Source organism: Papio anubis, chromosome 7, assembly GCF_008728515.1.
Source record: "Papio anubis isolate 15944 chromosome 7, Panubis1.0, whole genome shotgun sequence".
In the NCBI taxonomy this organism is placed as follows: domain Eukaryota; kingdom Metazoa; phylum Chordata; class Mammalia; order Primates; family Cercopithecidae; genus Papio; species Papio anubis.
The window spans coordinates 41,746,017-41,771,203 of record NC_044982.1 but is presented as its reverse complement, the minus strand read 5'-3'; the positions used below and the strand labels follow the sequence as shown (position 1 = coordinate 41,771,203).

At 46.6% G+C, this 25,187-nt stretch overlaps 1 protein-coding gene across 2 annotated transcripts in view; it reads right to left on the bottom strand.

Moving 5' to 3' along the window:
* Nucleotides 1-25,187, bottom strand: part of SPTB (spectrin beta, erythrocytic) — a 136,352-nt gene that overhangs the window by 72,165 nt on the left and 39,000 nt on the right. Inside the window, exons 1-2 of one of the 2 annotated variants that reach the window (XM_003901929.5) lie at nt 18,212-18,233; nt 6,107-6,305 (exon numbers count right to left, since the gene is read on the bottom strand). In XM_003901929.5, the coding sequence (XP_003901978.2) occupies nt 6,107-6,254 (148 nt within the window). In that variant the 5' untranslated portion in view covers nt 6,255-6,305; nt 18,212-18,233. Of the gene's footprint in view, nt 1-6,106; nt 6,306-18,211; nt 18,234-25,187 lie in introns of those variants that run through there. The other variant, XM_009211736.4, reaches the window with a different exon arrangement.

Below are 25,187 nucleotides of genomic sequence, written 5' to 3'. Positions count from 1 at the left end.
TTGATAAAGCATCTTCACAATGATAGATAGCAGTCACCCATAGAAGGGAAGCAGCCTTGGTTCTGTAAAGAGTTCTGAGAGAGGAAGTATAGCTTTTATCAAGAGTGGTAAGGGGACAATGGAAGGTTTTATGTCCTGGGCAGGGGAAACCGGCCCTGGGCCACACAGTGCAGGTGGCATGCTGACATCTCTTGCAGGTTTATCTGCACAGGTAACTGGCAGGTTTATCTACACTGTGTCCTGCCTGGGGGCAGGGAGACAATCTCACCATGGCTGACCTCCCAGAGAAAGCTGCGGATCCAATTTTTTCCCTCTGACATTAAAATGGTTGCTGACAATGATAGCTATTTCTGTGGCTAGTACATTTTCCCAATATGTAGTCTCTAAATAAAACTCCATTTTATGTTTTGAAATCTGAGAAGAAGAAAACATTACAAACCTCCCATTAATGACACTACCATCTTTGTTGGTTACAGGTATCCGGAGACAGATATGGGGGGACCATGGACAACTGGCGCCTTGCTCTCCAGCAGCTGCACCTGAATCTGCCAACTTAACAGAGAAGCTACTGATACCCATCCAGGGTGGTGAGGCCCTGCTCCCTGAGAAATCACTCGCCCTCTGGACACAAAGCCCTCCTAGGCAACCGGGGCACCTGAGATCAGCATCCTCCTGTACACAAGGGGAAAGGGGTCTGAGAGAGAGGCCAAACATGTCCGGAACACTCTCAGGCCCTTTCAGCAGCCGTCAGGAAAAGGCCTCTACCACCCTCCCCGGGGAGTTCCTGGCAGCCAAGGAGGTGGGCGGGGAGCAGGAGCATCTGAGGAATGTCCGCAACCACAGAACTTAACCTCGGGGCCTGCACGCAGTGGGTCCAGAAGACAGTTAAGGTTCAGAGTGGCAGCAACTATGTGCTTCAGAGTGCAGGGACACAGGCTGTAGTGCACCTGCTGTCCTGCAGCAGTCTCAGAATTGTCCTCAACCAACCTCACCCCTCAGCCTCATCTCTCTTCCGGGAAGAAGGCTACAAAGAGACAATGCAGGAAGGAAGGTCATCTCTAGCTTGCCGCATCACTTGGATTTGAATGTAAAGGCAAAACCTGAATGGGTAACACAGATCTCTATACACCTGGTTTTAAAATGAGAGGCCCTGTGTAGTCTATTCTTTGGTGATTGCTCCATGGGCCAAAGAACAGGAGGAAGACTGAGAAAGAACATGAAGGCTGTGTCTCCCACAGACTCTTTGCAGGAGGCTCTGGACTGCTCCCTGCACTGCAGGATGCCTCCGAGATGCCTCTGTGAGCCGAGAAGCTGTAAATCACGCAGCAGGCGGCACATAGGATGCCGGAGGCCAAGCTGTGTGCATGGGTAAGGCAGGGGAGTGGAAGGAGGGAGGGGAGGGAAGAGAGAAAAGGGGAGTGAGGCTCATGCACAGGGCTTCTCTTTTGGGGCATCTTTCCATGGGGTTCCTCCACTCCCTGCTCTCCCAGCTGGGCCACATCTACCCTGAGGCAGTGTCCTCACTGGAGTCACTGGAGTCTGTACCCAGGTGCCGGGGAGGGGAGGAGTGTGCAGGCAGGCAGGCAGATGCCTCCTCTGGGGCGAGGAGAGGGAGACAGAGGGCGGGCATTCTGACTGGTAAGTTCCCTGCAGCCTGCAGTGCTTCATTCTTCATCCAGACAGCCACGAATGCTCATCTGGCAGCTCCCAGTATGAAAAGGGGAAGGAGAAGAAATGGGGCTGTGTGACAATTAGGGGGACTCTAGGAGATAGGGGGAGCCTTTCTATTGAAACGTGAAGGCTGGAACCTTTTGGAAGGATAGGAACTTGGGCTTTTCAGTTGCTGCTCTTCCTGTAATCCCTCAAAACAGGTCTAGAAAGTAGGAAGGTGCCAGAGGCAGTCATTGAAAGAGAGAAGCATGGTCTCCAGCCCAGGAAGAAGCCTCAGGGCTATCTGCTACTTAACCTCATGACAGGCGGCCAGTTTAGATACTGACGTTAAAAAGCTAAAATCTGCTCAGGGAGCTACAGGGCAAATATTCCTGCTGGGATCCCAGCCCTCCCCTTGGCATTGCCAAGGTCAAATCCACCCCCTTACAGGAGCCTTCTGCAACATTTTCCTACCCATCTTCCTTTTCACTTTAGTTAGGCCGACTCCCAGTTTCATACAGAAAGTCATTCATTGTGGAGAGAGCTCAGGTTTTTATGTACGAGGACAGATTAGCCAGATGGCTTGTTTCTTTAGGTCCAGGAAGGAAGACCTGGGAGTGGTATGAAAGGCAGAATAGGGAGTATTTCCTTCGGAGTTGAGAGGAATTTTACTTAAGAGGCAGAAAAGAGCACATCCAGTCACCCAAATTCAGGTCTTCCAACCATAGGTCATTAAATGGAGATGGACCTAGAGAAACTGTCTCATCTGGAAAAGCATTTGACAAGACCATCATCCTTAGGTTTCTTGGGCCTTCCATGTCACCCAGTCAGATGGCAGAGACACAGCCAGGGTCATGGACTGGATAGTCTTATGGAGAGAGAGACCTGCATGGCATGGGGCTCCATCTCATGGGCATCAGGTCTGGGGGAAGGGGAAAGAGCCCAGAGCTCCAAGCACAAACATTAGCCTGATTTCCTTGGTCCCTGGCTTTTTCTTCCAACTCAGACATCTGAGGCAAAGGAGGGTGGGGGTTAAGAAGGAAGAAACAGGTCCCAGAACAGGCCAATGTACAACAGGCAAGGAAAAAGACCAAGCTCATGATCTTGAATGTCTGAAGTTGGGAAAAGAGAAAGGACAGAAAACACCTATGGGGAATTTTCTTAGTACTAACATTATCTAACATTCACCTAGCATTTTATTATTAATAAAAACTTTCATAAACTTTATCTTATTTGCTCTTCACAACAACCTTGAGAAAATACTATCATCCCTATTTGATAAAAATGGAAAAGGAGTCAGTGATCCTCCACTGCGGTGGCATTAAAGGTGGAATCAAGACTTGAATCTGGATCTTGTGACATGTTCCTCCTCACCGCAGGACCTTACATTTCTGAAGAGGATGCCAGGCCAATTTCCCCTACTTTACCACATATACCTATGAAGCAGGTCACTGCTATCTTCTAAGCAACTCAGGGCTGAATCCCCTCCTTGCCTTAATATTCCTGTGAGTGGGAGAGTGGCTGAGAGCTCCTGCTCCCTAATGTTTCTTTTGAAAGACTGACCCCTGCCTAGGCTGTTAAGGTGGCCCCAGTGACAGTACTAAAGGGAAAAAAAGTCAAGACTTTGAGACTAGGAAGGCTGACATGCTCCCTTTCTCCATTTTGCCTACCCAGCAGAATGGGCACATCTGCCACTCTATTTAGACCTTTCCAAAGCTTTAGCTCAAGCCCAGATCACCTAGAGTGGACTCTCAGGAGAAGGAAGCCAGTAACCACTTAGGTTGTTTGTTTTTTGAAAATCTTGAAAGGACCTCAAACTTGCATGTTTACTTGTTGGCCAGATGTTCTGAATCGTTAAGGCCCAGGCATACAATTCTATGCTCTGTGGCTTTTCCTCTCCCTGGGGGGCATTCAGATTCTCTGGTAAGTCAGATGCATGCTCCTGGTGAGGCGTAGGCTCAACTAGGCACAGCCAATGTCAGCAAAGGCTCTTTCCTGATCAACCTAGGACTGACCACTAAGCACAGAGTCTTGCTCTGTCACCAGGCTGGAGTGCAGTGGCATGATCTTGGCTCACTGAACCTCCTCAGGTTCAAGCAATCCTCCTGCCTCAGCTTCTTGAGTAGCTGGGATTACAGGCATGCACCACCACGCCCAGTTATTTATTTATTTAGTTATTGTAATTTAGTAGAGACGGAGTTTCACCATGTTGGCCAGGCTGGTCTTGAGCTTCTGGTCTCAAGCCATACACTTACCTTAGCATCCCAAAGTGCTGGGATTATAGGCATGAGCTACCACGCCCAACACCCGGCTTTGTGCTTGGCTCTTTAACGTATCTCCACCAACTTCCCAAGCAGCTCATCAGACCTGGCGACAACACACACAGGCCAACTGGAGAAACCCGGGGCCCTTCTGCCTGCCAGAATCACACGCACCCTTCAGTTCCCAGCTCAAAGGCTGCCTCCTCCATGAACTGTTCCCTGATTCTCCCTGCATCTCTTCCTTGGCTCTCTCATTGCTGTTTAATTTATGTGCTCTTCCTACAGTTCTTCTCTAATTCCTCTCATGCTAATTAATTGTGAACATAGTTCATTTTTCCCTAATAGATTGTGAACTCCTGAGAGACAGACACTATATTGAATTCATCTGTGGTTCCCCTCTCCCCCTTTCACGTTTGGCCAGGGGTTTAGCTTTAAACATAGTAAGAGTACAACAAGTAACTATTAAAATAGAATTTACCTTGGTTTCTTAAAAAAGATGAAAGGATCCCTGCACAAAGTCCAGTCCCCACTTTTACCTTGCTTTGGCAAATTTTACGGAATATGGTACCCTCTCCCTCCACCTGGATCACCAGGGTCATTGCAGCTAGATCCAGCCAGCACAGAGATATAAGAAGGTAAAACCAGACTGACGAAGCCAATGGTTCCAAGTCTGGTTGGCTTCAATTAATGTATACAAAAGCAATGGATCACTGCTATGGTCTGTCCCCAAGGGAAACCAAGGGAGAATTTTGTGGGGTCAAGGAGGGTGAGAAGGAAATGAAGGAAGAAGAAAGAGAGTTTCCTATAAAGAGCAAGGACACCAGTGGTGATGAGTGAGACCCAAGTGGATCCCTTGTCATGATAAGGGAGATGAGACACTGCAGCATTCCTTTCCCAGAATGAGAAGCCCAGACACTCCAAGGTGTGAGGTCATTATGGTCCCAGAGGGTCCAGGGCCTGCTCAGGCTTCAAGATCAGCCGGGGACTGTGGTATCTGGGAGCTGAGTGCAGGGAGGGAGGATGGAAGAGGATTACTACAACCTTCAATTTGGGCCATAAGGTATGGGGGCAGTGGGAGAATCACTCCAGACAGTGTTTATGGGGAAGGTTGTGGTCTTCTTAGAAGGTGGAAGACAGGAACAGTCAATGAGAGGGAAACAGGTCCAATGTGGGCTGCTGACTGGCGGATCAGGGGAAGGAACCCAGCCCCCACACATACACACACAACACCATGCAACTCCGCCTTTCTTACTGGCCGAGGACTTAAGGTCGGAATATAGTTATCCTGGGTCAAGTTCAGAGAGGCAATACGCACAGGAGTTGGGGGAAAAAAAATCCCAAGAATCAGATATCAGCCAACAGGGAGAGGAGAAGTCATTTCTATTAGAGATTTAAGATATTCTCCACCCCCATCTTCTCTCTCTCTCTCTCTCTCACACACACACACACACACACACACACACCCCGAGAGAGAGAGAGGGTGGGGCTGGAGAATATCTTAAATCTCTAGTAGGAATGGCTTCTCCTCCCCCTACTGGCTGAGGTCCGATTCTTGGGATTCACACACACACACACACAAACACACACACACACACACACACACACACACACACACAGAGACAGAGAGAGACAGAGAGAGAGAGAGAGAAAGATCTATTATGAACCTGCTAAGCAAAAATCTAATTCCAGCTTAAGGATGAAAGGTTTCATCAAGAAAATCCTTCCTGAGGCAGTGGCAAGGATGTTATCTGCTCTCGATTTCCTATCCAATCACTCCTTTTGGGACCACAGAGAGGACGACAATTCCTTTCTCCAGGCCTAGGCAGGAAATCGGGGTTATCCAGGAGGCGCTGTGTACCTGCGCCTGGCTGTCCAGCCCTCAGACACTGCTTTGCCCAGACTCTTGTACTTCTCACTTTGGCCGCAGGTCACTCAGGACAGATGTAGAGGGCAGGCCCCACCTGGTCCCAGCTTCAGCACCTCCTCGCTTCTCAGAGGCCCTTGGGGGCAGAGGCTGCCAGAGCGTGTGCTCCCTCCCAAGGGGACCCCCACCTCCCTGAGCCCGGCAAACATGTCTCCATCACTGCCATGCCAGGGCTCACCCAACACACACGGAGGATCCACACTAACTGGGGAGGGCTGTGAACCTTGTGATTGGGAGAATGCCCTCCAACCCCTGTGGCCCCAAACAGTACCTGCCAAGGCCTTGATCCGGGACCTCTCAAAGAGCCTGGCTGAGCTGTTGTCATTGTCCAGCTCGTCGTCTGGGGCATCCCAGCGGGCATTGATCCGGCTGTAAGGTGGCTGGTTGCCCACATTTTCAAACTCTGCGGCCGATGTCATGTCAGCAGGCTCTTAGCAGCTCGGCCTGCCTCAGTCTTCATGGAAGGATCCCTGGGGGACGGCAACACAGTCAGAGGGTTAGCTCTCTACCCGCTCGGACTTTTTCTCAGGGGAAACTTATTCGGAGCATCCAATGTGAGTAGATTCTGGCGGGAGCAGCACGCCGTGTCATCTGCCTGGGCATGCTTCCTACCCGGGTCTCTGGGTCGTTTGTTATAAAATATTGCAGCAGCAGCAGCAGCAGCAACAGTACCGGCGGCGGTGGCGGGGATGGAGAGCTGCATGTAGCAAGGGTCAGGACGGCCAGCAGGTGGAGACGTCAGTCGCAGCTGGCGGCTTCCTCCAGACCCGCCGCCCCGCCGCCCCGCCGCAGGGAGCACCCCGGGAGAGGGGAAGCTCTCCCGGGAGCCCAGGAGCCAGAGGCTGCGGGGCACGAGCTGGGGAAAGCAACCTTTGCCCTGCGGACTGGGCCAGGACCTAACCTGGTGAGGGAGATGGGGACAGGCCAGGGGAAGGGAGAAGCTGGAAGTAGGCTGAGTCTGACGCAAATGGGAACCATGGGGAGAGATGGATGAGAGAGTTAAGCCACCACTGATGCCACCAGCCCAGGGCAGCTGCACTGGGGGGACTTCGCTCCTCCTGGAGGCTTTTCGAGAGCCCTCTGAGTTCCTTCCCAGCAGCTGGTATTCAGAAAGTGACCTTGCATTTTAGGGCTTCTTTGGAGCATGACCAGGTGCTCAGATGAGGTCTCCTGTTGAATCCCAGGACAGATTGAGCAACCCAGAGGAGCCTGCTGTCCCATCAAGCGCATGGCAGTCAGGGCATCCCACGGACAATGGAACCGTGCATTGCGAGTCCATGCGATGAACCAGCACATCAGGAGCACTGGGTCTTCCCTCACCCGTCATCAATCATTCCTACTCACTCATTCATTCATTCACAATTAATTCAAATATGTACCAGGCTCCAACAAGGTGGCAGGCACTGTACTAGGCAGGGGCAAGCAAGACAGGAAAAGTCATGTCCCCATAGAGCTTGGACTCTGGTGGCAAAGATACACAATTAAGCAAGCAACTACAAGAAGGTGTGATGTACGTCATGGCTGGCTTAGGTGGGGACTCGGCGGGGACTGGTGCCAGGGAGGGGAAGTTGAAGTTTATTCCTAAAGGAAGCTTGGAGGTACCCATGAAGGGACAGATGGGAAAGGACAAGAGTCCAAGCAAAGGGAATAAAGAGCAGGTATAAAGTCCTGAAGCTAAGAAAGAACACAGCGGCCGGGCGTGGTGGCTCACGCCTGTAATCCCAGCACTTTGGGAGGCTGAGATGGGAGGATCACAAGGTCAGGAGATGGGGACCATCCTGGCTAACACGGTGAAACCCAGTCTCTACTAAAAATACAAAAAATTAGCCGGGTGCGGTGGCGGGCGCCTGTAGTCCCAGCTACACGGGAGGCTGAGGCAGGAGAATGGCGTGAACCCGGGAGGCGGAGCTTGCAGTGAGCCAAGATTGTGCCACTGCACTCCAGCCTGGGCGACAGAGCGAGACTCCATCTCAAAAAAAAAAAAAAAAAGAAAGAACACAGCAAGCTTTGGGAACCTTAAGAAGTAATGGGAAGGCAGGGCTGGGATCGGGGAGAAAAGTGAGGAGAGGGCCAGCGGGGCCAGGCTCGGTCTTCGATGCCCTGGGCCCTAGGAAAACTACTAGCTTTCTTCATCTGTACCTGCCATTCGCTCCTCTTTCTGGGAATCTTAAGGGATTCCAAGATCAAGTCTGTAAGAGAGCAGAGGACCCAGAGCCTTCACATCCAAGAGAGCAAAGCGGGAGGTGGGGAGGCTGTGAGGCAGACCCGTGATGGGGGTTGACAGCCAGTGAGCTGTAAGGGAGACCACTCCCTCTGTGGGTGTGTGCACCCACAGCACACACACTGGCTCACATCCGACACGCTGACACACACTAGCACACACATGCGCACCCGCCAGGCACACGCTTTCGGAGGCACTGAAGCACATTCACCAGCCCAAGCGTGAGATGGCAGCAAGGCTACAGCCTTATTTTTCACGTACAGACTCACTTGAGACTGCATTTTCCCCAACCTGATGAATCCATCCCACCACATCCTTTTGAGGTAAGACAGGAGCCAGGATTACCCACCCTAATTGCCTTGGGAGAAAAACCAAGGTCTGCTGCAGGAGGAGGCCTCCCCAGGGTCTTCCGGGGAATGGCTGTGGCTGGGACCAAAGGCCAAACTGGAGTGCAGTTTATCCCCCTCGACCAAACAGGTTTCGGGAGGGCAGGTGGGGAAAGGACACAGTGCATGGGGACAGAGGGCATTTCCCAGCCAGGACTTGACAAAAGTGTTTACCCCTCAAGAGAAGGGAAGGTGCAAGGTGGGAAAACCAGTCATCCCCCCTAAACACAGGATACCCCATGATGCCAGGCCTGTGCCCAAGGCCATCCTTGTCCCTTTGAACAGCCTGTCCTCTTCTGCAGATGGACTTGCTGCTTCCAGGACTGAGATTTCGCACCCAACTGGCTGGGCAATGCTAGCTGGGAAAGATAGCCCCCGCCCCCTGCCCCATGCCTTTCCCTACTTCCCTTAAGAAACTACTACTGACTTGGTCTCTGAGCCAGAGAGGGACTGACAGGCTGACCACCTCCTGCAGGGCCAGAAGCCTGTCCAGCAGCCCCTGAGAAGGGCTGAGCTGCCAGAGGCAAGAAGTGAGGTGAGATCAGACCCTGAGTGCAGGAAGTAACCGGACTCTGGCTCTCCTATTCGTCCTAGGCTATTTTTAAGAGTGGCCGAGAGAGGCCCGGGCCGTGGGGCTGGAGAGTGAGATTACCTTTGCTGTGGCTCCATAAATAAGTCTGCCCCAGAAAGATGAGCCTGAGCAGGCCGACCAGCAGTCCCGGCATTCAAGACAAGATTGATGGCCCTGGGTGCAGAAGAGCGGCGGCTCGACAGTAATTCATCCTGCTTAAAAATGCCATCCCTCCTGCGGCCACGGCTCAGAGAAGGCAGCAGCCGGGCAGCAGCTCTGCCAGGAATGGGAAGAGATGTATATGTGTGTCTAAATACACAGCTGGAGTTTTTTGTTTTTGTTTTTGTTTTGGAAAGAGTCAGGTCCCTGAAAACAAACACCAAGGAAAGATGGTTCAGAAACGAAAGTGAGGCCCCTTTCCTTGTGTCCCTCTTCCCCTGCCATGCCCACCCCAGGCCCTGCCCAGATGGCATTCCATCAGACTCAAGGGGGTCATGGGATGGGCCAGTACACGCACGTGGGGAAGCTCTCGGAGAATCAGGTGTGAGAAGCAGGAAGGAAATAAATAAGAGAACAGCAAAGCTACAGATAGTTAACAAAAAGCAAACATGAAGATATGCCTGTCCAACACCAGATTTAACCCATTCTCAGTGTCACCATGTCTCTTCCTGTACTGTTACAACAGCCCTTCAAAGGCCTGGCTATAAAGAGATGACCATGACCGAAAAAAACAGCATATGTTGGGGCTCATGGTGGGGACACTTAATCAAATGGGGAGTCATGGAAATGACATTTAAATTGCTACCTGGGAGGAACTTGGAGATGAGATGATCTGGTCTCATTTTCAAGGATATAAGTCATCTGCACATCTAGAGTGGCCTTCCATGAGTCACGGAGGACCACAAATACATGGCTAAAATTAGACCTTAAATTGCAATTCAGGCCCATCAGTAAACCCAGGAAAAAAGGCATAAGTACTTCCTTGTCCATTCATTCCCCGACTCACCCACAAGTCCCCCCCAAAATTCCTTCTCTGAACCCACCTGACCCTTGTCAAAGTATAGGTGGGTCTTCTCTGGTCTCTGTGATTCTGTGCCCAGAGAGGTCCACCTGCCCCATCCATCCATCCACCTGCCCATCTAGCAGCTCTAAATGCACAGTCCAGAGTCATCCTTACCTGCCTTCTGCCACCCTCTGACCCCAGGCTATATTTTGAGTAGGATGGGACCCGAGAAGTCTTGCCCACAGCTCAGCACTGAAAAGTTCATGGGATCACACAGAGGACTCAGCTCACAGAAGGAACGTATACTTATTAATGCATTTCACAATACCACTGATGCAACCCACAGCTCCAACCTTCACATCCGCCTCTGAGGTCGGATGCTAGGCTCGGAGCCTCAACCTTACATGCTATGTCCAGTTACTCCCTGGGTTGGTTAAAAACTGAGAAAGTGGTGGTAGCAGCTCCTCTCCCAGCCTGCAGGGTGCTGATGGAGCCCAAGCTAAAACCCATGTCAGCCCTCGCCGAAGCCCCAAGCAGAAGAGGCAGCTCTTCTCTTTTCTCCATCCTCTAGTCCCATAACAAAGTAAACAGCATCCTCTCCTCTTCCCTGGGTCATACAAAAGTGAGAAGCAACAAAGCACAAAGATCTACTTCCAAAGTGGGAAACCAGGGGAATACAAGGCAAAGCAGGGCTGAGGAGCAGGCTGTTGCAATAGCAAGGACACTGTCTTGCTTAAACAGTATTGCTCCTTCCACTCTGTTGTTATTTTCTCTCTAGCTGTAAGGTTTGACCCCCTCACCTGTTTTCTAGTTTGTCCTGCCCCCTTATGCTACCTCAAACCTGCTTTTAACATAATTTGGTATTGTAGCAACCCAGTCAGGAGATTAAATCCTGAAGCTTCTCTGGTAATTTTTCTGTCAATCCATCACCAAAAAAGGAACATCCTTCCTCTCCCTCTAATCATAATCGCATTGCATATTCACAGGCACCTTAAAGAATAGTTAAATACACAAAAACACACGTGCACACACTCACTAGAATGAGAAGCAATAAAATGTGCAGTGCAGAGTACTTGCTCTAAATCCATCTGCAGCCCTTACCTCCTCCCTACTCTCAAGCTCTAGTCTGGCACCTCCATCTGCCTATCAGACATCTCCACCTAGAAATTACAGCTCAGTCTCAATATGGCTAAGACTGAGCATGGGGCTACCAGGACAGCAGAACCAGGGAGTTTCAGTATTATGGGGTAATGGTGTGGCCCAGATAAGCATGCCACCTATGGGTGACCTTTCCAGTCAATGGACACCACCAGCAGTTCCTGGACAAGCCACTTCCCCTCCCCAGAGCACATTCTGCTTTTTCACACTGCAGTTCCCATCCCAACCAAGCCTGGCTATTAGTGCATCACTGATGGACTGTGGTTTGGGGTGCTTAAAGTCCCAAGATTACTACCCATGGTTGCTACTCAGGAATCTCCATGCATCTGCAACGTCCTGGTCATTCTGGTCCACTGCTGTTTGGTGAGGCCTTTACTAGACACTTCTACTCCAGTTTCTGTCACCCAGCAGGGGCTTTACATGCCACAACTTGTCCACCCTCATCATGGAAAAATCTCCTACCAAGAACTGGCTCCAGTTATGCTGCAGCTGCTGGAATAGGGGTGGGGGTGGATAGGATCATAGCTCCAATCGTTCTTATAAGATTTGGTTGAGGAACAGGTGCTGCTCAGCTCTGATGTAGGGACTGGCCCATCAGCCTTCTATCGTAACAACAGTATCTATCAGCACTTCACATCCTGCACAGAGGCAAATTTCCACTGGGAACCATTAAAGGAGAGGGGAGAGATGATACTCTTATATACATATTAGGTTGGTACAAACGTAATTGTGGGTTTTGCCATTACTTTCAATGGTAAAAACCACAATTACTTTTGCACCAACCTAATAATTTTCAAACATTATCCTCTATGGGGATTCTTGGGCTCAATATCTACACTTACAGAAACTTGTGACCCAGTCCTACCTCCTCTTATCTCTCCCAACTCACTTCTTTCAAGATAGCCACTGCTATCTTGATAGCCTCTCCCAGAATAAGTAACATTTTATGGCAGTTGAGTTGAAAAGTTGGATGCCCAATTTCTCTTCTGCCATGAGGACTTTTGCAGAATATCTACAGTAACTTCTCTCTTCTCTGATGAAAACTGCAGGAGGTAGTGAGGTCTCAACATTGGAAATAGTCAAGAATAGATTGGAATAATTTATTTGGCATCATCATTGAAATGATATTTATAATGTAATAACTGATTCGGAAAAGATTTTAAAAACCCATCAGATAATGGGTTGATGGGTGAACTTTCCAACGGAGGGATCAAGTTTTCAACACCCAAACTCACTGATGAATCTTAGTATCACCAAGAACAGGACAATCAGACACGTGTTCCTCCTGACATGCCGCAACGTGAAGGACATCATGACCTATGATGTTCTTGCCAAAAAAGTTGAACCTGAATTTATTAATAATTAAGCTTTAGAGCTAACTTCCCATTTATAGGAATTATAGGAAATCAAGATAAATAACCACATGAGGAAGCAAAGAAACAAACCCAGAATGTAAGGCATTCTGCAGACAACTGACTCAGCTTCTTCAACAAGTCAGAGGCATTAAAACAGACAAAAAAGAGGCAGGGAGTGAGGACTGCTATAGATCAAGAGACTCAGGAGATATTATAATCAAATATAATGCACCTTGTTTGGATCTTGAATTTTAAAAAAACACATTTACTAGGCAATCAGGGATATCTGAATTACAGATTCAATATTGATTGGTACCTAGGAATTAGTCAGTTTTGTTACATGTGATCATGGCATTATGGTTATGTAAGAAAATGAGTTTTTTTTTGCAATGCTCAAAAATGTAGTGGGGGACATGACATGATGTCTGGGATTTGCTTAAATGTGCTTCAGCAAAATAAGAAGCAGATGAAACAAGTGGGAAACCACTTGTTGGTTATTGGCTTGGAGTGATCTACTTACGGGGGTTCATGATTCTATCCTCTCTACTTTTTATGCTTGAAATTTTGTATAATAAAAACTTTGATGAAATTGGCAGTTAATAATAAATTAAATTTGTAAAATACAGTCATATGCCCTAGGCACAACTGGAACCTAGAATAAAAGTCAACCCTTTCCCATGGTCCTAAGGTCCTTCCCATCTTCTCCAAGCTCATCTCCCCACACCCCCTACAGGTAACCTGCCAGCCTTCTTTCAGTTCTTCAAACTTGAAATGTCCTCCCCAGCTCAGGGCTCTTGTGCATGCTGTGCCCACTGCCCCAGACACTTCCTGGAGCATCTCTGCATGTCTGGCTCCTTCTCATTCCTCAGGTCTCTTCTCAGACATGGCTTTCTTGTGGAAGTCCTCCCTGCTCACCCTCTCTAAGGTAGCTCCCTGCTCTGTTAGCCTCAGTCTTTTTGACAATCTGCTTAACTCTATAGGACTTATTATAATTGTAATTATTCATGTATCTGTCTGTTTTCTCTTTTTTTTTTTTTCTTTATGCCTAGACTATAGCCTCCTTACATGTAGCAGCCATGTCTGCCATGTCTGTCTTTTTCATTATTGTACTCCAGTGCCTAGTACTTGGCCTGGGACTTAGTAGGTGCTCAGTAAATATTATCCTCATCCTACAGACCTGATCTCAAACTCTGGAGTCTTTTTATTTATTTATTTATTTTTATTTTATTTTTTGAGACAGAGTTTCACTCTTGTTGCTCAGGCTGGAGCACAGTGGCACGATCTCGGCTCACTGTAACCTCTGCCTTCTGGAGCCTTTTTAAAGCCTTCTATCCCATCATATTCCCTGACCCACATACTCAGTTATCCCATGTACATGTACTGACTGTTTATTCAATATTTATTCATCACCAAGGCTAGTCATTAAGCCTCTGGCAGGGTCTTTCATTCGTCATTTCTTTATGTTTTAAAGTTCTACTTCACTCAGGCCCTCATCTCTTCCCACTTGGTCCATCTCTGTCTGTACTCATTCCCTTCACAGTCTCTCCTGCATGGCCCCTCATGCTGACACACCCCTACTCTGTAAGCTTTCAGCAGTGCAGTCCAATCCAAAGTCCTGCACCATTTGGTGCTGAGCTCACACTCTCCTTTATGTGAACTCTGCTTTAGTCAGGAGGGCTCACATGGCCCCTGTCCCCACCATGGTGTCATGTGCCTTGACAACTTTATTTATGCCATATCCCATACCCTGATATTTAGCTACCTCTCCCATCCCCTTAAAATTTAAAACAAATACAATTTTCAAACATTTAGAAACACATGTATATCATGTTCTCAGAAGCTGAGTGAGGTTGCCTTTTCCCCCCATCCAACCCCACGGATCCCCGGCTGCCTCTTTTCCCCCTCAAGTGGAGGGGGCAGGCAAGATGGGCTCAGGGAAAGCTGGTGGTGACCCATGCACCGACTCCCCCTCCTCAGTCTCACTTCCTCCCCACCAACCTCACTGCCACTTCCTCCCCACCAACCTCACTGCCACTGCCAAGGGAGGTCAGATCTTTGCATTCCTTCCTGCTGCCCATTCCTCAAATCCTGGGAGAAACATGAATCTCTAGCTTTTTCTCTCTTCTGCCTTCATTTTCACACGCACAGGTCTTTCCCATCTTTAGCAAAAGTCCTTCTTGCCATCTTCTCTCTCCTTTCTTTCAGAGCCAAAATTCTTGACAAAGTTGCCAAGGACATGAACGAGTAATTCATAGAAGTGAAAACCTAAAAAGCTAAAACCCTAAGAGATACTCAAGCCCATGAGTAACCTGAGAAATGCAGATTAAAACAAGGAGACCCCACAGGCAAACATTAGCAAGCTGGGTCATGCTGAACGTAGACGCTGATGTGGAAAGGGGCTGCCTTGTGCACTGCTGGTGGGAGTGTGGACTGGCCCAGCCATTCTGGCAGGCTGTCTGCCAGGACTCAGGCAGGCTAAGTGTGACTCTACTCACACAGGCCTAGAAGAGGACATATGCAAGAATGTTTACTGAGGCATTGATTGTGGTGACTGGCAGGTGGAAATAACCTGTGTGTCCACCACTGGGGCAGGGCCAGGTAAAATGCGGTGAATGAACATGTGGAGGGCACATGGCAATGCTGGGGGATCATAGAAACAGTGCTGAACAAAATACATAGGAAACAGAATGAGATCTATCACATCATTGGCATAATTTAAAAATATGTGCATATAAGCCAATACCCATACAAGGACATATGCAAATTAAAGGAAAACTCTTAAACACATAAAAATGGTTGTCTTTATGTGGAGTGAAGAGAATAGAAAAGGAAAATGGAAATAAAAGGAAATCAATCAATCAACCAACCACAGAGAAGGGCCTTGCCTGGAAAATGATGATGAACTGAGAAGTATGATGACCTCAGCCCTCCACTCCAGAGGTGAAAATAGATACAGTGTACTTATCTATATTCATGGTAGCTTCTAGCTTCTTCATCCCATCCTTAAGTCACTCCTCAACTCACTGAAATCTAGTTTCCATGAAGCTATTCTTGCCAAAATAGCTGATACCTCCCTTCCTTGTTACTTAAAGCAGGAGATGCTTTTCAGGTCTTATCTTACTTAGCAGCATTAGGCTCTGTTGGCCATTCCAAAATTTTCTGAAATCATTTCCTTTGTCTTCCAGGACATGCTCCTTGTTCCCTTCTTAACTTTCTGGCCCTTCCTCCTTGGCCTTCTCTGTGGGCTACTCTTCCTTGGCCTGTCTCTTAAATAGTGATGGTCCCCAAAGTTATCTCCTGGGCCCCTCCACTTCTTCCTCGGTCTACACACTGTTCCTAGGCTATTTCCTTCACTCCCATGACTTGAATTACCATCTTATGCTAATGACTTTCAAATATTCTGAATCCATCGTGTCTACCCGCCTTCAGAACATCCACCTAGAAGGCCCACAAGTCCCTCATGTTTACCCTAACCCCCAGTGGAATCTATCCTCATCCTTTTCCCATTTTTCCTGCCATGCTTCCTGTCTGTCAACATCCCAGTGGCCCAAACCAAAACCTCAGACCATGCTCCATGCCCTTCTTCCGTCTCATCACACCAGCCCTTTTTCTATCTCTCCAATCTCTGTTCTTCTCCATCTCCACTGCTCCCCACACTTCTGGCCACTGCCTTCTCAAGTCTAGTGGTTTCTGCTGGTTTTTGTATCTATATTTGTTCTTTGGCCTACCACACAAGCCCATTTTCCACACTGAAGCCAGAAAGGCCATCCTAGAATACAAAGATGACATCACTTACATACTTTAACAGCTCTTCTCTATCTCAGAAGGGAGTTTAAAACCCATAATAAATCACAGACAAAGCCCTTTGTGATCTAGTCCCTCCCTGATTACTATTTCCATCCAATCCTTCCCCCCAACTTCTCCAATCCTACATCCAGCCATAGGAACTCCATTTAGGTCCCTGGCTCTCTCTGAACACGTTATTTGCACGTGCTGTTCCCTAAGCCCGAAAAATCCTTGCTCCTTTACAGAATAATTTCTTCTCTATCAGAACTCAGCCCAGCCTCATTTCCTTCAAGAAACCTCTGCTGGGTGCAGTGGCTCACGCCCATAATCCCAGCACTTTGGGAGTCCGAGGCGGGTGGATCACCTGAGGTTGAGAGTTCGAGACCAGCCTGGCCAACATGGTGAAACACAGGCTCTACTAAAAATACAAAAATTAGCTGGGCATGGTGATGCACACCTGTAGTGCCAGCTACTCGGGAAGGCAGAGGTGGGAGAATCACTTGAACCTGGGAGGCAGAGGTTGCAGTGAGCCAAAATTGGGCCATTGCACTCCAGCCTGGGTGACAGAGCAAGAGTCCATCTCAAAAAAAAAGGGAAAAAAAAGAAACCTCCCACCTTTACCACCATCCCCTGCAGCAGGCAGAGGTGGGGTGTTTCTTTAGTGTTCCCATCACACTCGTACTCATCTTCATCAATGCACTTGCCACACTGTAGCATCATAGTCTAGTTCTCTGTCTCTCCCAGACTGACTGTAAGCTACCTGAGGTCAGGGACCATCCATATTCATTCTTCTTATCCCAACAGCCCAACGTAATGCCAGGTACATGAAATGAGCTAAAGATCGTTTTTGAATAAATGGATGAGAATTGAGAAATGCAGAGTGCTGCTCCTTAAGAAGATAAAAGCAGTTCCCACAGAGGACACACCATGTGGAGGCCAATTTGGAGGTCAAGGTGGCGAGAAGGTTGGAAGCATAGCATGTTGCAGTAGCACTGTGGATTCATCATCAATGCCCTGACATTGTCCCTGTCACTCCTCCTGCCTCAACCACACATTGTTTTTTTGTTTCTTTTTTGAATTGGAGTCTCGCTCTGTCACCCAGATTGGAGTTCAGTGGCGTGATCTTGGCTCACTGCAACCTCCGCCTCCTGGGTTCAAGCAATTCTCTTGTCTCTGCCTCTCAAGTAGCTGGGACTACAGGCGCCCGCCACCATGCCTGGCTAATTTTTGTATTTTTAGTAGAGACGGGGTTTCACCATATTGGTCAGGCTGGTCTTAAACTCCTGACCTCAGATGATCCACCTGCCTTGGCCTCCCAAAGTGCTGGGATTACAGTTGTGAGCCACCATGACTGGCTCAACCACACATTGTTAACCACCTCTTCCTCTCCTGCTAGATGGTGTGGCAAAAGGGATGGGCAGTGGCAACAGGGCCCAAACTCCTACCAACTCTACAAATCTTTTTTTTTTTTTTTTTTTTTTTTTTGAGACAGGGTTTCAATCTCGTTGCCCAGGCTGGAGTGCAGTGGCATGATCTCCACTCACTGCAATCCCTGCCTCCCAGGCTCAAGCAGTTCTCCCACCTCAGCCTCCCAAGCATCTAGGACTACAGGCACGTGCCACTATACTCGGCTAATTTTTGTATTTTTTGTAGAGGTGGTGTTTCACCTTGTTGGCCAGGCTGGTCTGGAATTTCTGATTCAAGCAATCCACCCACCTTGGCCTCCCAACGCGCTGGGATTACAGGCATGAGCCACTGTACCCAGCCTGAATCTCTACAAATCTTGAAATCCCTTAGGACAGCTTTGACACAACCCACACCTCAATTTCCTCGCCCCAAAAATTGATAAAAGCAGCAGCTTCACATGCAGAACTTTTCTAGACAGGGAAGCCCTACCTTACTTAGTTGAGAAGTCTTTTATAGTTTCTTTCTCGTGTCACAGAAATGTCAGTCTTAGAATGGTTTCCAAACAAAAAGAGCTATTTTAAAAGTCTAACCTATAAATAATATATAAGTTATGGGTGCCAATTTACTTATTCATTCATGTTAGAGCTTTCAAAAGAATTAAGTGAAAATTTATCGTTTAAAAGTTGCTGGGGCCCACAAGGACTCCTGAGGGAACAGGGGCTGGTTAGAGGTTTTCTCATCCCTGGCCAGCATGCCTAGCCTGACTCAGTGGGGCTGTCCCCTGGGAACATTTGGGAAGGTGCTTGCAAGAGGCAGCTTTGGTACTGAGCAAAATTAAGTCCAGCTTCTTCAGGCCCTGCAGAGTCCATTCTCTTTTTCTGAGACAGAGTCTTGCTCTGTCACCCAGGCTGGAGTGCAGTGGTGCAATCTCTGCTCACTGAAACCTCCACCTCCTGGGTTCAAATGATTCTTCTGCCTCAGCTTCTTGAGTAGCTGGGATTACAGGCACTCGCCACCTTGCCCATCTAGTTTTTGTATTTTTACTAGAGACAGGGTTTCACCATGTTGGCCAGGTTGGTCTCGAACTCCTGACCTCAGATGATCTGCCTGCCTCGGCCTCCCAAAGTGCTGGGATTATAGGCGCGAGCCACCTCACCCAGCCCAGAGTCAGTTCCTGGTGTGCACAATCTCCCAGGTCTGCAGGGAGAGCAGCATTCCACCATTAGAGTCGATTCAGCCCTGTGGTGGGCTCTGCTGACAGGCAGCCACCAGCTACCAGCTCCTGCTGTCCCTCTGCTGCTCAGGAAAGATACTTGGCTCTTTATAGGATTGTGTTGCAGAGCTCAGAGCTAGAAAGGGAATCTGAAACATACTAAGACCTTTATGTATATTGTTCCATTGAATACCCACCCACACTCACAAACTGGTAGATATTATTATTGTTATTACTGCCATTATTATTCCCATTCTATCCAAATAGAAGACCTAAGTTGAAATCCTGTCCTACTTAGCAATGATGTGTTCTTCTACAGCTCACTTAATGACTCGGTACCTCAGTTTCCCTACCTATAAAATGAGATTGGTGGGGTCTACCATTATCCATATTCTGCTTTCTGCACGCACAGCTTGGAGGCACCTTCCAGTTGTCCTTGCAGTTAGGTGAGGCTGTGAGGTTGAATGAGCAGAAATGATGTGCACCACTTCAAGGTCTTAGCCATAAAATCTTTCCCATCATTCTTACTCTTTGCTCTAAATTCCTAGGACCTAGAGGATGGGGCCATAAGGTGGAAAGAACTGAATTTCCTGGATGACTTTCAGGAGCAAAGCCTCCCCCTCGATTTACACTGATATACTAGCCTATGATTTGAGCAAAAGATAAAATTTCATTTTGGAATCTTTATTGGAGCAGTTAGGGTGCCCTAATTAATACACTCACCACCTACCACATAAAGCTGCTGCACAGATTAAATGAAGTTATATGAAAATAATGTATAAACTGTATAGTAACAGATTGCCTCAGGGTATTATTTACAAATAACATACAATGTCTCTCGGTATTGAGTTTGTGGGTCTGCTCAATATGCTGTCATGGCAAAATGAAAAAAAGGGTACGGTCGGTGGGGTTTATTGTCATTTCCCCATCGCCCCTTCTGTGACCCTCTTTCTCCTTCGTCCCTGCCTCAAACATCCCTGCCCTCCTAACCTCCAAGTTGAATGACTCAAGCAGTGCTCCTTCAGACCTAGCGGTTATCCTACTTCGAAACAAAATTGACTTTGACAACCTAATTTCCTTTCGTTGTAAACTCCTTGAAGGGAAGGATGCCATTTTCACCCTGGAGGTCTTAAAAGTGCCTTGCACATGGTAGGTACTCAATTAGTACATGTTAATTGGATGGAACAGATGTAACTATCCACCTTCCTAAGGAGCCAGAGTATCCCTCTCAGGGAACACGTCTGAATAAAGGCCTATGGAAATATAATATATTACTCAAAGGAGGGACATCTTTTGCAAGAGGAAATTTAGGAGCCAAATCAGGCTAATGAGTGAGAAATGGCTGGTCAGACAGGCTCTTCAGCACCTTCAAATCATGCAAGAAAGGCAGCTGTCTATTGCAGCTACAGAGAAAATGAGCTCTTCCCAGAGAATCCCTGAAAGATGCAGACTTCTCAATGTATAACTTGTGCTAGGAGGCAGACCCTTGGCAGGGGAAAGAAGCTGTCCAAGGTTAAAGAATGTGCTGGGGAGGGTGTCAGAATGAAGTCCAGATTTCCTGTCTCCTGGAGGCTCAGACCTCTTATTCTCACTGCTGGCCTCTTCATAACCAAGAGATTTGATAAATTTTCCAACCCTATTCTAGCATCTTGTATTTAATTATGGAATCAAGACAAGCACTCACAAGTAGGTTGACACTTTTATGTACTCACGAATTCAAGTATTTACTCAACAACAGCAACCTACAGCCTATTACATCCTTACCTATAAATATAAGAGAAAATGGGCAAGATCTAAAAACATTAAAGAAAGAAACCAAAGATCTAAATAAATGGGGAAATATACCATGCCTAGGGATTGGAAGAATCAATATTGTTAAGATGTCAATTCTCTCTAAACTGATCTATAAACTCAAAGCAATGCCAGTCAATATCCTAGGAGAACTGTTTTTGATAAATCAACAAGCTGATTTTTTTTAAATTTTTACTTTTTTGAGACGGAGTTTTGCTCTTGTTGCCTGGGCTGGAGTGCAGTGGTGCGATCTCGGCTCACTGCAACCTCTGCCTTCCAGGTTCAAGCGATACTCCTGCCTCAGCCTCCCGAGTAGCGGGAATACAGGTGCCTGTCACCATGCCTGGCTAATTTTTGTATTTTTAGTAGAGATGGGGTTTCACCCTGTTGGCCAGGCAGGTCTTGAACTCCTGACCTCTGGTGATCCACCCACCTTGGCCTCCCAAAGTGCTGGGATTACAGGCGTGAGCCCCCGCGTCTGGCCAACAAGCTGATTTTTAAAATTTCTATGGAAAGGCTAAGAAAATATAATAGACAAAGCCATTTTGAAAGAAAAACCAAACTGGAGGACTTACATTACCTGATTTCAAGACTTACCACAAAGCTACGGTCATCAAGATAGACTAGTATGGCAAGAGGATAGACATATATATCAATGGAATAGAGTCCAGAGATAGATTGACATATATGGCCAATTGATTTCCAACAGAGGTACAAAAACAACTTGATGGAGAAAGGATAGTCTTTTTAACAAATTCCACTGGAACAACTGGATATCCATATGCAAAAAAAGTGAACCTTGACCCATACCTCATACCATGTACAGAAATTAATTCAAAATGGATTATTGATCTAAATATAAAACCTACAACCATAAAATTTCCATTAAAAAAATCAGAAGAAAATCTTTGTGACATTGGGTTAAGCAAAATATTTTAAACACTAAAAGTATAATCCATAAAAGATCAGGTATCATAAAAGAAAGATTTGATCAATTTGACTACCAAAATTAAAAATGTATGAAAATACAAGCCCTAGACTAGGAGGAATGTTTGCAAAACATGTATCTGATAAAGTAGTTGTATTCAAAATATATAAAAAACTCAAAACTCATCAATAAAAAAATCTCAATTTAAAATGAGCAAAAGATTTGTACAGATGCTTTACCTAAAAAAGAAATATAATAACAAATAAGCACATGAAAGTGTGCTCAAATTCATTTGTCATTAGGAAAATGTAAATTAAAACCACAGGTAGACACCACTCTATATCTATTAGAGTGGCTTTAAAAAAAAGAAAAGTTCTGCAGTTTCTTATAAAGTTAAACATACCATATTTACCATATGACTTAGCAATTCCATTCCCAGGTATTTACCTGAGAGAAATGAAAACATGTTCACACAAAAGCCTCTATGCAAATATTTAGGGCTGGGCGCAGTGACTCACGTCTGTAATCTCAACACTTTGGAGGCCAAGGCGGGCGATCACTTGAGGTCAGGAGTTTGAGACCAGCCTGACCAAAATGGTGGAACCCCATCTCTACTAAAAATACAAAAATTAGCCTGGGGTGGTGGTACGTGCCTGTAATTCCAGCTACCCGGGAGGCTGAGGCAGTAGAATTGCTTGAACCCAGGAGGTGGAGGTTGCAGTGAGCCAAAATCACGCCACTGCACTCCAGCCTGGGCGACATGAGTGAAACTGTTTCAAAAAAGAAAAAGAAAAAAAGCCTCTATGCAAATATTTATAGTGGCTTTATTTATACTGACTAAAACTTGGAAACAACCTAAATGTTCATCAGATTGGCGAATAGATAAACCAATTGTGGTACACTTACAAAACGGACTACTATTCAGTGGTAAAAGGGTAAGAATTGATATATACACAACATGAATGTATCACATATGCATTCTGCTAAGCAAAAGAAGCTGGACTGAACAGCCTGCTCACTGTCTGATTAAGTGTATATGCTGTCCTAGAAAAGGCAAAACTATAGGGACAAGAAATAAATCAGTGGTTGCCAGGGGTTAGGATTGTAGGGTTGGGGAAATAGGTTGACAGAAAGGAGCATGAGGGAATTTTGGAGGTTGATTTTGATGGTGGTGATACAACTATATATATTTGTCAAAACCTATAGAAATTTGTGAATTTTACTGTATGTAAATTATGCTTTGATAGACATAAAAGCAACATATTAAAACTAAAAATATAAATAAACATAAATGAAAAGATTAAAAGCAAATAATTATGGAGCACTTACTACCTGGCAGTCCCATTGCCATAAACTGCTCTGATGAGAAAAATGTCAAATAATTATCGTAATTTATTTTTAAATAATGCAAGATTTTTCTTGAGCAAGATTCTATAGTGGAAGTTTATGAATTCTTTCCTAAGGTTGCCTAACACATGGTATTAATAACGATACAACAAGATAGAGCTATGCAAGTGTCAAGAGAGAGGCATAAATAAGTGCCACAGAATTTCAGAGTCAGAGAGAATACTTAAAGCTACAGAAATTAAAGAAGGCTTCATGGAAGACACGGCGTCTGAGCCGGGTGCTGATAAAAGGGAATGATGATCTTTATTGTCTATGTAAACAATGCCTATCAGAAAGTTATCTCCTGCAATTTCTCTCTGATCTGCTTATGACCCTGTGAGACAGGTGGGAAAGGTACTATTAATTTCAGTTTCAGTTAAACAAACTAAGACTTAGAGATCAAGTTCCTTTCTTGGCAGAACCAACGCTTGAACTCATGTCTTCTGAGAGTTTGTTATGTGCTCTGCTCCATGATGTTCCCATTCAGAAGAAAAACTCTGCCTTTTCAGAAGATGGGGAAAGACTGCTAATGGCCCATTTCCACCTTAGGATCCCTCCAAGTGAATCAGCTACTTCTCACCTTTCTCCTGGCCATTGAGAATACCCCACGAGGCTAACATCATTATTTGAGCCTTTCCTGCTTATGAAAGCAAAAGCCAAGAGAGTAAAGACTTTTTGTGACATTGGTTTAGATTCATGCTTTAAAGGTCTCAAAGTATCGTTTATAAATGCTAAAAAAGCAAAAGTCTTGAAAGTTACAAGGACTGCTGCAAAGGCATGGTCAAATACGTAATTCTGAAATCATGTAAGATGCAACCTCAGAACTTGTGGAGTGAATTATTAAAGCTGCACTCATTATTGCAGTGGACCAGTTCCCCAAAAGAACTATAAGGCTATTCTAAGAAGCTTCTTGCTACCTGAAGGAGAGAGCCTATTCACACACCTCACCTGGCTGAGCTGTGACCCACAGAGCCCTTTCTTCACCATCCCTTCACATTTGACACACAGGTACTGAGCTCCTTACTTCTGGAGTCTGTCAATGTGATCAACATTGGGCTACACAGAAGGGAGATCAGCAATAGAGCAGAGTCCTCTAGGGAGGAGACCACAGGACAGAGAGGTGGATAGGGCCTGTAGAACTTGCTGCTATTGCCATACAAGACAGTACCATTATAAACATCAATTTAATTATCCAAATATTTCCCAAAGGGATGCTATATATGTGTTCCTTATCCTCAAGGAGCTTACAGTCAGGAAGGTAATTTAAACATTTCTTATTGGCACAGCTGGAAAAACTGCTTTTCTCTGTGCTTCAGTTTCCTCACCCAGTTAATAGGAAGTAAATTTCTCCAGCTATGAAGCTATTGTCATTGTATATTTACTGAGAGTTTACCTTGTGCCTGGCATTGGATTTTGTAAACCCCATTACATCGTCTCCTCAGAACAACCCTGAGGGCAAGCCACTCTCCTTATCGCTATTTTATAAGTTGGGAAACTGAGGTTAGAGGGTTCAGTGACTTGCCCCAGCACATCAGCCTGTAAATGACAGAGCCAGGATTCAAACGCAGGCAGTCTGGGTCAGAGCCCCTGCCCTTACCTCCTGTGATCACTGCCCTGTCAACCGAGCCGGACCCAAGCCCTCTGCAGGAAGGAATGTGGAGATCAAAGGAGTGGGGAGGTTATAAACAGTTTTTAAATCATCTGAGACGAATTCTTCCACTTCCAGCTCAACACCAGGCAACAAGAGCATCAAGAAAGGCAACAGGAAAGAAAGACGATCTGCGCTGGAGGCCCAAAAGGCTCTTTAGGGTCACAGCTAATCCACACCCTGAGATTTCAAAACACAGAATGCACTGGGTCTCTAGCCTGCGTCAGATCCACATTTCTTGTGAGGATTGCCAAGCGCTTTTTCCCTGAAATCAACACAGACGTAGAGAAGATAGGAAAGCATTGTGGGTAACATTCCCAGGACAGACCAGTGGCAGAGTCAGAGGGAAATGTCTATGTCCAATCTCCCAGCTGCCCTCTGACATCCCACTTTTTTTTGGGGGGGGGTCTTTCTTTAACACAGCACATATTTACCTATATGCAGAAGAAGAGAAACCCCAGTGTATGGAACTAGAAGAGGGTTTCTTGCAGAAGGTGTC